The sequence below is a fragment of the Populus alba genome, chromosome 17, assembly GCF_005239225.2.
Source record: "Populus alba chromosome 17, ASM523922v2, whole genome shotgun sequence".
NCBI classification, from domain to species: Eukaryota; Viridiplantae; Streptophyta; class Magnoliopsida; order Malpighiales; family Salicaceae; genus Populus; species Populus alba.
Genome location: NC_133300.1, coordinates 2,990,346 through 3,003,498, shown reverse-complemented (window position 1 = coordinate 3,003,498; position 13,153 = coordinate 2,990,346). Strand labels below are relative to the sequence as shown.

Sequence of the window (13,153 nt, the reverse complement as noted above, 5' to 3'; positions counted from 1 at the left end):
AGAATACAATATTTTTAAAAAAAGTTACTCCAAAAGTTTTAAAAAGTAAAATGTTTCAAAATTACTCAACCATATATATATATAAACTTTATTAACAGGGAAACATTAAAGAATTAGATATTATATATAAATATAATAAATATTATTTAAAATGGATATATTTAATACTTACTCAATTATATAGATTGGTTCATTTATATAAAAAACAAAAAGAGTTTTAGTTGATAAAAGAACAAAAACAAAAATTTGTATACTCATTATTCCAGGCAACAGCCTCTCTAAAATTTGAGATGGACCTCAACTGGAATGTCTTTCTTTGTCAACAATTTAATTAATTTTGTATGCAAAAGGTATCTAATTACAACAAAATTTTTCAACCGTCCCCGTGTATTCAAATCCCACATAAATATCAAATACCATCAATACAACACTCAAAACGCACATAACAGCAACTTGTTGCAGCATTCGCCAGGACAAAGCTGCTGGTGCATTTTGCAACCAATGCTGGAAGTAGTTTATAGGTCAGAAAAAATTGATTCAGGTTGATGGGGCTTGAACAATCACTAGATAAGGTACATTGAGAGCTTGTATATCATTTTGTCAACGACACAGTGAACTCAGTTCCTCACTCTGAGATCTAATCTGTGCACCTGATTTTCAGTGCCCAGGGGATGGAAAGACCATGGGAAATCGAAACACCGTTGTTCAAGAACCTCAGGCATCTGAATTTCTCCTGGCTTTCTTCTTCAACTTTTCTTGCACCCGGTACCTTTCCCTTCTTTCTTCCCTCTTGCGCTTTCTAGACAGTTCCTCATCCTTGGCTTTCTCTGCTTCAAGTTTGTTTCTTTCCTGGTCTTTCTTAAGCTTTCGCTTCCTCATCTGTAATGCCACATTTTTTTGGAGAATTTAGCACTTCCACACTAAAAATCACTCAGCAATGAGAACAGATAGGACAAAATGCACATAAACATGCAGGCTAGAGCTAGAATGATGCAAACTAGTTACAGTACGGGAACATATATCCATTTCTCCATTCATTTTGGTAGGAAACATAACCATGGAAGGCCTGAACTAGTTTGCAGATGAGGCTTAGCAATTTGTATGTATGTATTTCTTCATAACCTTGCCCTTCTTTAATTTCCAAGTATAATGATAAATGCAATTATTGTGGGATTCATACTCATTTCTGACAGCCGAGTTTAAACTCTAAAGCAACACCACATATAAGTAATCAGTGCAGGTCTAGAAAGAAAAGATAATTTTCTTCACTCTGAGGCCAGGCCAGTAAGTCCAAGAAAACATTTAAAAAAAAAAAAAAAAAAACTGGCCAATTGCAACAGTAACTTTGACCGCTTAAGAAACAATCTTTCAATTGAACTCCACAATATTCATTTTCAAAGACTTGAACATCATTTATTCAAGTCATTATGAAATTCAGGATCTTGTTCAAGTGCATACCTTATCATTTGTAATCAATCGAAGTTGTTGAACAAGAGCATGAACTTTACGTTCATCAGGCTCCATAACAACAGCTCTTCTCCTTTCAAGTGTGGCCCGTCCCTTGGGTATGTCCTTGGGTTTGGATTCAAATGGAAGAGTTGCTTGTAATGACTTGGGAATTACCAATGGGTTGAACTTCTTTGGCGTCCTTTCAATTGGCTGTTAAAACACATAAAACATTGTTTATTAACAATATTAAAATACAAATCCCATTTCCAGCATTTTCAGGAGGAAAGAAAGGTGGTGGGGGGAGCAACTAGGGGCCCAGACTACGTCCACCATCATAGATTACCTTGTAGAGTGAATCCTTATTGACAGGAATGGGAAGATTGTGTTCCCTCCTCAATTCAGCCACAGTTTTCATCCCTTGCCAGGTCTTATTACGAGGTTGCAAGGCAGTAGTCAGCGGGTTATAAAAGCATGGAGCTTCAACTTGAGTCCATGCCCGCAGGAAAACAATGTCACTCATCAAAATTCTGTCCTCAAAGGTGCACCGGGCAATTCCTTCTCTTGGTGCCCCTCCCTTCTTTGTGGGTTGGTTGCCAATCTCATCTTTTGCAGCCTGGTCAGTTTAAAAGCAGTTAGAGATAGCTTCAGACAGGCTTTTCAATAGTAAAAGATGAAAGGTACAATTAGGGACATGAAACAATATAACAGTAATGAATGTAAGTTTCTTCACTAGCAGCCCTACCTTTTTCACCTGCCCTCGGATCCCACTGACAGTTCGAACAGCAGCACCTTCAAACCTAGCTACTTCAAGATCTGAAGTAAACATATTCATAATAAGTGCAGTCTTCTTGAAAATTTTACATGGATGACCAACCAGCTTGACTTTCTTCACCATCTTTGCTGCATGGTTGAACTCAAGCACAACTGCAGTTGCTGTGATTCGGAATGATGCCTAAAATCAAGAAAAAAGTAGTCAGGACAGGAAAAAAATGAAAAAAAAACAAAGGGAAAGGGAAAGAACAAGGGGGTAACAACCCCCTAAAGCAGCCAGAGGAACAGGGTTCCATTTTGCCATGGTAAAAACAATTGTCCCTTACCAGCATGCATGTGTAACAATTCTCTCAGCTTGAAAAGATGCTCATTAAACCATATTGCTAAACAAAGTTCAAAGCCTTAAACATGGACCAAAAACATTATGGCTTTGCCAGATTAAAATATTTTATTTATGAATCTTGAATGTCACATTCATTCCTACATGTCAAGCTATAAAACGAGGAAAATTAAGACGTTTTCCAATAGCATTTTGATCAGCTCAGAGATTCATGAGCTGCTATTTTGACTGCTAGGTGCGTGGCCTTATCCCTCCACCAAATCACCCTTTTTTTAAGTAAACTGTTAAATCAATTCATTCATAACATCAAAGGTGACATATTCATTCCCATCTCTGCAAAAGACAATAAAGTTGAAGTTGCTTTTTAACTAGAATGTTTAACCAGAAATTTGGTCATATAGATACCATTTCAGCACATAATCACTGCCAATCAAATATATCTAATGGTGTTTCTCTAACCAAACATTATTCTACCAGCATCCAATGGCAAAACAATGCAAGTGCTATCATTCTCACATCGGTGAAAAGCATCCAGCAACCAATATTCTTGAAACTTCAAAGACAGAATAATTTCTTAAACTTTATCAACAGTAAAGCTGTCCCTTACTACAAAACAAAAGCTGTTCAGTTGACAAGTATCCAATTCCTTTCTTGATCAGAAAACTTGTGAAAAAAATCAAGAATGATTACCTGATTGTTTGCTAAATTCTGAACAGCAACCACTCCAGTGTTGGGAGGTGCAAGTGGGCCCCAGAATGTGGCAAGACAATGCATGTGCTCTGGAGTGTACTTGAGCATGCGATGCCTTCCATTGCGATCTTCAATGGCATAAACTGGGGTAGTTTGGTAACGCCTCCAACCAATAGAAAAAATTACAGGGTCTTTAGTCTTCAGGACCTTCCGATGCCACCTATGTCGTTTTAACCTGGCCTGGAAATAAGAAACAAAAACATTTCATGAACCACTATTTTTTACCAAATTGGAAAATCAGTCTGAAAGTACACTTTCACTGGCTATTTCGAAAATGAACAATCTTATTTAGATCCCATTATTGTTTGTTCAACATGTCAAATTTACCATATTCTGATTTTATAACTGATTTACACAGATAATTCAGAGCTTGTTTAAGTTGGAAAGAGATTACAGGAAGAGTAGCAACATTGACATTTTTTACTTATGCAGAGAAAGCGAATAACATTTTAAATATATGTATATGTTCATGAAGCTGGTGCCAGATAACAATTTTTAATTTCATTCTAACTTCAGCTTTACCTTAAGCTTTTTTCGCTTTGGGAGTTTGAGAAAAACATTCATGCCTCTATATTCGCACATTCTAATTAAATTCCCCAACTGATAGATAAAATAGAACCCTTTGCTGGGGTGGTGACCATACCCATAAATCAATTCCCATGGTATGAAATGCATATGCATCTATTGCTGCTGAAATAGCAGCACCAATTAGTTTATTGAAAACAATTAAATAACCCCACAAAATAACAGGGTGTAGGAAGGCGAAAAACATGATTCAGAGATTCTAACCTGCATATATCCAACATGTTCCTCACCAAGTCCAATTCCTCCAACCAGAATAGGATCGCAGGGGTCAAAATGCTCAACCATCTCGAAAGGAACATCATGAAGCTCCAATCTTAGGTAAGTCCCTGTTTGGAAACCCTCTATTTCTAAACGAGTTTCCTCATCAAGATCATTGAGTTCAGCTATATTCCTTTGTTTGCGGATCTCAATCTCCTCCTTCAACTGAAAGAATCAGGCATGAAAGGCAACCATAAATTACCTCTTCAACCCTTTGCTACCAAGAAAATTGACTTTAGCATGTGCCACAAAACTCACCTTGTCAATATAGCCACTTTCAGTGGCTTGACCTCGGTGAAACTTGGCTCCGTGTTTCTCATCAACTTCTTCATCTGGTGATTCGTTCCCATGAAATGTAAACAAATGTTAAGGTAACAAAAGCCAATCTCCAAATCATACTGCAAATATAACATATAGAAGATTCATTCCAGTACAAGCTATAATGGTATTATACACATGTTGTTGTCCATCAACAGTGAGCAGGGATATAAATAGGAGTAAAAGGAGATTATCATCAACGAGTATAGTCAACCATTTATGATAAATAGACGAGTGTAAGTGAGATAATTTGACTTGAAAAGGATATTGCGCATCAAATCTTGCACGGAGAGCAAGCTTTTTCAGCTTCCGCTGCTCTTCTAATTCATCTTCCTTCTGCATTGAAACATTGCCAGATTCTTCTTTCTGATGGTTCCCATGCTTTTCACCAGTTTCCAAATCCTCAAAATCTCCATAAACAGAATCCTCATCATCTTCATCATTAGCTGTGGGGAGCTTATTCCTTTGGGCAGCTTTTGACCAATCACCGGTGACAAAACGATCACGAATACTTTCATATATCTCTTCATCTTTCCAGTTTTTTAGATCTGAATAGTTTGTAAATTTCGAGCATTCATCAGCATCAACATTTTCAACATCAAATCCTTCTCTCAATTTCTGCAATAAATAGACAACAAGAAAAATAAGGGCTGATAAGAACATGAATACCTTACTTATTAACAAATTTTATTAAAAAGACACATTCTCTATATTGTGTTTCAAACCTTATTTCCTTCTCCTTTTAGCTTAAAAAATTCATCGTCGCTTTCCTCATCCTCACTGCCATCCTGCTTTTCATTAATGGGAGTGGATGCTGATTTCCCATACACACGTTGCATGAGATTGTTATTCTGTTTTGAAAAAGTCCTATCCACCAGTGACTCTTTCCACTTTGATATATTTCCCATGTCCTCTTCTGGAGACCAGTTAAAAAAATAAGTTTGAAATTCAAGAAAATCTTCAGAAGTGAAAGCAAATCTGACTGAATAACCTAACAATACCAGATTATTAATCTTCCAACACACATTTCCATTACCAATCCTAAATACATTGAATAGATTTTGATAGAAAGTGGACCATAGTTTGTGGAATCATGTTTAGGGATACATGAAAACAGATGGTTCCCAAAAACATGTTTGAAATGTAAACGCATCATGCAACATACACAAGTTATGTAAGCAGAAGTTACCATCTCTGTCTTCCTCTGAAAACTCTGAATCAGACAATGATTGATCACCTACATCGTCATCACTTTCACTCCCTTCATCACAATCCTGAAGTGATTAATAGAATTAGTATTCCAGAGATAGAGTAAATTCTGGTAATGCAACTTGAAATATTTAGGTGACAAGAAATTCTAAACACATCATCAAGATGACATTGAGGACATCACGTCCTATGTACACCAAAAGATGAACAATTTCTGAAAGCTATCCAATTTATTGCTCAATTTCAGAGTAGCTAGGCTCAACCTCACAGCTTGCTGCGGCAATCAAAAGCCCACTGAAATAAAAATGTGCATTTCATAGAGAAAGCACTCTAACCAAGTGCAAGAGCAGGTTTGGGCTTTGAGGGAAAAAAAAACCTGAGCACCTCTCTATAACCTATAGATCAATTTATCAGGCAATAAAGAAGCATCACACAAGTACATGAGTTTCGATACTATTTTCCTAAGCATACTCATGCTGGCTCCCAGACATAAGGACAGAGCATAGATGCAAAGACAGATGCAGAAGTATAAGAAAGAATCAAACATCTAAATATAGCTTTGAAATAATCTTTCTTTATAATCACTTTTCCTTTCTTTATGGTCCCTTTCCTTGTCAGAAAATAGTTCTTTAAAGACACATAAGTAACAGCATTGATTACCTTGAGATCCTTATCATCAATGTCGTTTCCAAACATTGCTTTTCTCCTTAGCCTTCCACCATGAAACTCAACTTGTTCTTTCATGCGATCTTGAGGATCAGCTTTCTGCTTGGCTGCAGCACCATACTCTTCATCAGAGCCATCACTTTCTTCATTTACTACAGCATCTTTTTGAGCAGCTTCATCTTCGTCTGTAGACTCAGAACCATCAAGATCCTCAGCATCACTTTCCTCATCTAATTCATTTGGTTCTAGATTGTATGAACGATCGACAGATCTGTGATTGTCTTTTGCATCATTCTGAGCTTCAGATGAGATATTATTCCGACTGAAAAGACTAATGAAGCTCTTTTCTAACTTCTCATCAATAGAATATTTTGTATTCTGCAGTGACTTCACCAAAGACTCGCCTACATCTTGGTCCTTCCCTGGTAAGAAGGGAACTAGATACTTTTAGCAGTGGAAGATACAAACAAATACAAATGTTTAAAAGTAAATATGACAAATGTGTTCATGAGTTCCAAGTATAAAACATAGCTCCAACCAACAACAATATACAAACCTTTGTGTGTCATTCTGTCATTTTTATTATCAACATTTGAATACTGGACAAAGTGGTCATTTATGTTTATGTAGACAGCATCCTTGTCATATACCAGATCCCCGAGGCCAGACATGGGTGCATAAAATAATTTTTCCTTGTCACGCAATCCTTTCTTTTTGGCAGCTGATGGTAGAGGACAAGGATCAGCCAAGGCTGTAACACCAGCCAAATTGTAATCTCCAACACCAGCAATATGCACCTGTTTCATAAAATGTGCTTTAGAACACAAATGTGAAAGTTAAGGAGAAAAATCAAGGCAAAGGCAGCTCCCTATTTCTACAACAAGAAGATAATAAAAATGTAGTTGAACTAACAGAATAAAAGTATGTCAATCACAAACAACATTACTTCTCAAGATGTGACCGATAATTGAACCCATAAGAAATGCATGAAAGGACAACTCCTAAATGAAAAAAAAAAAAATGGCTTTCACTTTCAGTTCCAATAAAATTTCAAGTACTTGCAAATTTCAGAAGGCAAAATTCACACTCAAATGGTAGAGAAAACATACCTTGGTGCCTCTCTTCAAATTACAACCACGTAGATAACCATAAAGTGTGATATTTCTATCACATTTATTGTCCACACGCACTCTTTCAGGAGGAGTAACATCTTCAAAACGATCCGCCAAAACATAGGGATGAGAAGTTCGCCAAGACAATGGATGGAACTTCATAACAGAAATAAATCTTGCAAGGTTGTGAATCTCTCGTTTAACATACCTGTTCATTAGGAAATGTTGATGAATGCAATCAATTCAAAAGAAATATTCACAGGGAATATGTTGTTCCACATATCTATAAGTGTATGATCCTAAACGATGAGCATCTCAGAGATACTTACTTGCCATGAATAAGACCAGACAAATAGAACAACTTTGCCCCATCATATATTTCAGTCCAGAAACGGTGCTTGAGTCGTTGTTTTGTTTTTTTAAGTTTCTTCACATCCTTGAACTGATCAAGATGAGTAAGGACTCCCATAATTTTTGGAAATCCATGAACTTGCAAAATATTAAGAAATTCAAAAGTCTCCTGCAATGGGATACAAAATCAAATTTCTCATTCTTGATTGAACAGGAACATGACATACTTCATAGAGCCTTGCAAAAATATGTAACAAGAGGTTTTATGTCTAAATTAAACCCAATTGTCAGTTAAAAGAACAACATTTCACCCCCAAAAACTTTTCGCGATCCATTGTATCAAATGGGGAAGACAATGAAAAGAATCAAACATCATGATCTAGATATCTCACCATTTCAAAACCATAACTTCCATCTATCAGAAGCAAAGCCAGATCAGCGAACTTTGCAGCATCAATCATGCCATTGATGTCATTTGGGCACTCCACAAACTGAACCCGCCTTTTCTTACCTAACAAATTTCACACAAACTACAGTAAGCTCCAAACTAAATCACCAATAACGAACCCACCTTTGCTACCACAACTAATACTAAATGGAACTCACAAAGGACAAACCTGATACAATAGTAATGGGTCCTCGAACCTCTTGGATATTATGTTTTGTATAATGCTTCACAAGACATTTTATCAACAGAGACTTCCCAACCTACCACCAAATGTAACAACAATCAATTGTTAAAATCATAATAAAGACAATTTTTCATCACTTTGTAAATCCAAAAATCACAAAAATACAGTTTCCAAATCAAACAATTATAAATCTTTTTTTTCCACAAAGCCCTAAAGCCCTTACAATCACCAAAATCACATAACAATTACAATGTCACAAAACTTCTCTCAATTCTCCACGATTTCAAACAACCCTAACTTCCCATACCTGAGGTGGACCGTGCACAACAACAACAAAAGGAGGAGGTTCACCGTAATTCCTTTCAATAGTAGGCACATGAAGCTTCCTCTGCTCTTTCTCTACAGTTCTTGACTGCAATTTCTTCGCTTTCACCGATGATTTAAACCCAAACGCCTTAAAAAAAAGATTTCAACTTTAGCTAAAAACTTTTCAAAATAAGATAAAGGAAACAGCTTTTAGGGAAAAGTAAAGAAAGAGAGAAGGGCAGACCTTAGGGTTTCGCTTCTTTTCTTCTTCTCCGCCTCCTTGTTGTTTCTTCTTCTTTGTTTGCTTTGATGGGCCGGCTTGCCGTAGGCGGTGAGGCTTGTGTGATTGCTCGTGGATGCTGCTGATTTTGGCCATGATTGGAGTTGTGAAGTGATGGTGCTGATTTTTTAGGTTTTAGGGTTTTGGGAGGAGGAAATAAGCTACTGCTACTGTAGGATGGTAGGGTTTTAGTGTAGGAGGCACACGGTGCCGTTTTCGATTTTTAATTTGCGATTGTGTAAGTTTGGTCCTTTTTAACTGATTTTTTGTTTTTAATTAAACGTGGATTTATATTTATATTTATATTTATATTTATCCTTTTGGAATTATTTAAGTTGTTTTTTCTGTTTTTTGTAGGATTTTTTATATGATATAAAATATTTATTGAAAATCATATAAAATCATATCTTAAAAAATTAAAACATTCAATAAATCACAATATCACATGATATATTTTTTTTACTAAAACCATAAATAAATTATAAAATGCAAATTAACTTGTAAAATTTATATATTCATCAATAAATGATGTTTTAAAAAAATTAATTCATGTGAACCCTTCACTAACCTCAAAATATTATTTGAGTAAAAATAGTTTAGATTTTTTTTATATGTCATATCTAATAAAAATAAAAGAAATATTTGGTGGTTAAATACCTTTTTAATCAAAAAATTAGGATAAACTTTTTTAAGTTGGATTAATCCATCATTACATTATTTATAGCATGGCTAAAAAAAATAAAATATATAATTCTCAAATTGATTTTTTTGTGCACGCAGCCATGGTTATTAAAGCACTGTTTATTTTTTCATTTGAAACTATATTGAAAGTATATATTAATAAATAAACTATTTTTTTATTATATTCTAATCAAGTCATTTATATTTTGATTGATACATTATTGATCTGGAATGCATTGCGGGTTAATTGAATTATTTTTTTAATATAGTAAAAATATTCATGCTAACATCTTTTGTAATAAAAATAATTATTATAAACTTAAAATATAATAGATATTGATCGATATTTTTTAAAAAATATTAATAAGTTGATTTTTTGACATTTGTTTTTAAATATTGAGACGATGAGATATTGAATCAACCAATGTTAACATGTTAAATCTCTCATCCTAGTTATAAGATCATGATAACTCTATAAAAAATAAATCAAAATAAATTATAAATATCAACTTCTAATTAATCTAATATTGAAAGATAAATTTGAAAATAAAAAAGGACAAGAAAAACTACTTGGGTTAACCCAGGTTAACGTTCCAAATTAACAACAGACATCATGAGATCTTGATAAACCCATAAAAATCAAATAAAAAAATTATGAAACTCAATTTTTAACCAACTAATATTAAATGATGAAATAAAAAAAAATTAAGAAAAGACAAAAACAACAATCTAAGTCAACTCGAGCTAACCTGTTAAACTTGCGACTTAGATAATGAGATATGGATAACTTCATAAAAATAAATGAAAATATTATAAAGTTTCATTTCTAACAAATCCATTGTCGAAAGATCAATTGAGAAAAAAATAAATCCATTAGAGCGAGATAACTCTATAGAAAGCAAATTAAAAAACACTACAAAGTTCAATTCTCAAACAACTTAATATTGAAGAATAAAATTAAAAAATAAATGAAAAGGAAGAAGATTGAGATTTTGGAGGGTGAAATTGAAAAAAAAAAAAACCCAAAAAATAAACCAATTCAATCTGAGTTAACCTATCAAACCAGCGACTTGAATCATTAGATTGAAATAACCATACAAAAAAATTAAAAAAATACGAAGCCCAATTAAAAAAATATTCAATTAAAAAATGACCAAAAAATAAATAGAGTTAACCTGTCAAACCCGTTGTCCGGGTTATAAGATTAGAACAACCTTGTAGAAAGAAAATTAAAAAAATATATATACAATTTTATTTCCAAAAAAATTCAATATCCAAAGATAAAATTAAAAAAATCAATTAGAAAGCATAAAAAAATAACTTAAATCAATTCGGGTTAATTTATTAAATTCATGACTTGGGTCATAAAATTAAAATAAATTCATAGAAAGCAATAAAAAATATATTAAAACCCACTTCCAATAGATCTAATATCAAAGGTTTAAATAAATAATAAAAAAAAGTTAAAATATTGAGACTAGTATATAATGAAACTAAAAACTAAAATCAAAAAATAATTATACAATTTATAAAACAATTTATTATTGAAGAATAAAATTTAAAAAAAAAAACACTAACTTAGCCGCACTCTTTAATATTTTATTAATATTTATAAAAAAAAATTATTAATTCTCCTAAGTTTCGAATCGCTAAGAATGGTGATTAGGCTAAACACCCAAATCTTTATACAAAGGTTACACATTTTCATTTTAAATTGGATTTTGAAGAGATCATCTGCGTATAGAATATTAGTTACAAAAACTTTTCTTTCGTTGTTGTATTTTATAATGTTAATGATTACAAATTATCGCAAGATTTTGAATAAGGGTATTAGAAATAAAAACAAGTATTTAAGGCTTATTTGTTTTTAATTTTTGAAAAAACTTGATTTTTTAAATTTTTTTATTTTAAATTAATATTTTTATATTTTGATATTATTTTGTTGTATTGATGTCAAAAATAATTTTTTTAAAAAATATTATTTTAATATATTTTCTAGCCAAAAATACTTTAAAAAAACAACCACTACTATACTCTCATATATCCCTTTAATCTTATACATAAAAAACTAGTCAATATATATCCTCACTCTCAAAATAAAATTCTAAATGCACATTTATTTAGAGGGGGGTAATTTTTGGTACGTAATTCGAAAAATAAGGTCTGATCAGAGTGCTTCAGAAATTGCTGCTGATTAATTATGATCATGGATAATTTTCCTATGATGTTGTGAATGGCAGTACATGAGACAATAAAGAACTCTTCAAGCTCTTCAATGGCGCTTCCCATGGAGGAAGGAATGGCAGCAGAAATATTGTAACACAAAAGAAATATACAAATAATTCATCAAGCATCAAGGACGAAGAGAACAAAAACAAGAATCCCTCTGGCAGGCCAAATTAAGCATTGCAATATTGAGTAAATTAATGTATAAATATTTTAATAGGATTTGATACACAACATACAATATCTGGCTTAGCATCGATGAATTAGAGGAAACTGGAGACAAAAAGTCTCTGCTAATAAAGACTTAGAATATGACTTCAGCTCTGATTATGGGATGCGTGTTGTGAAGAAATTAAGTAGGAAGAGAGTTTGTTAAAACATAGAATATATATACAAGTAATTAATGATTTGATCATTCTATGTTGAAACGTCAACAACAACCATATTGTATTCTATGAATATCTTTTCTTTTTTTTTTTTAAACTTTGTCAAACATGTTTAGGTGAGTTTAGGATTATTTGAAAGTTATAGGATGGTGAGGCTCATAGCTTGACAATATTTTTGTGAAGTGAGATTATTAGGGTGTGCTTATTGTTTTTGTGATTCAACTTGTTTTTTAAATTGATCTTTTGAAATTGTTTTCTGCTTAAAAAAACATCGAATTGATATTTTTTATATATATATAATTTTAATGTGTTGATGTAAAAAAATAAAAATAAATTTTTTTTTAATATATTTTCAATTAAAAAATATTTTTATAAAAAATACTTTATACACATTACTAAATACACAGTTAATTAAACTGAAAAAAAAAAGAAGAAAAAGAATGAGTCACTAGAGTGATGTCGGAGTGCCACCACCAACATGCACCATCGTAAAATGATGCCTCCATCAAGATGATTATAACAACACCAAGAAATGCCTCTATAGGAGCTCGAAGGAGACCACACATGCTTCCTCAATATGGTGGTCATCCTCATATGTGTCAAATACTCTTTTCGAAGGAGACAACACATGTCTCCTAAATATGGTAGCCCTTCTCACACGTGTCAAACACTCTTTGTCTTCTTTGTTTAATTTAGTTCCTAATTCTCTATTATCTTTTCAATTTAGGATTTAGAGTTTAGGGTTTAAAATTAAGGTTTTTCAAGTTATTTTTAGACCCAATACGATAATTGGATTACACCGAGTTAACTCCAACATAATTTTCTTCGAAGTT

The 13,153-nt window shown here is 33.0% G+C and overlaps 1 protein-coding gene across 1 annotated transcript; it reads right to left on the bottom strand.

Moving 5' to 3' along the window:
* Positions 1-299: 299 nt before the first annotated feature.
* On the bottom strand, positions 300-9,219 carry LOC118027859 (uncharacterized). The gene is made up of 18 exons (XM_035031347.2): positions 8,992-9,219; positions 8,749-8,895; positions 8,427-8,517; positions 8,202-8,320; positions 7,788-7,978; positions 7,456-7,666; positions 6,903-7,143; positions 6,341-6,768; positions 5,661-5,745; positions 5,197-5,387; positions 4,740-5,089; positions 4,412-4,508; positions 4,100-4,318; positions 3,251-3,490; positions 2,192-2,401; positions 1,793-2,062; positions 1,459-1,659; positions 300-879 (listed from the first exon to the last, which is right to left on the bottom strand). Exons 1-18 carry the CDS (start codon positions 9,121-9,123, stop codon positions 715-717), a joined length of 3,588 nt encoding a protein of 1,195 aa, XP_034887238.1. The 5' UTR covers positions 9,124-9,219; the 3' UTR covers positions 300-714.
* Between the last annotated feature and the right edge of the window lie 3,934 nt (positions 9,220-13,153).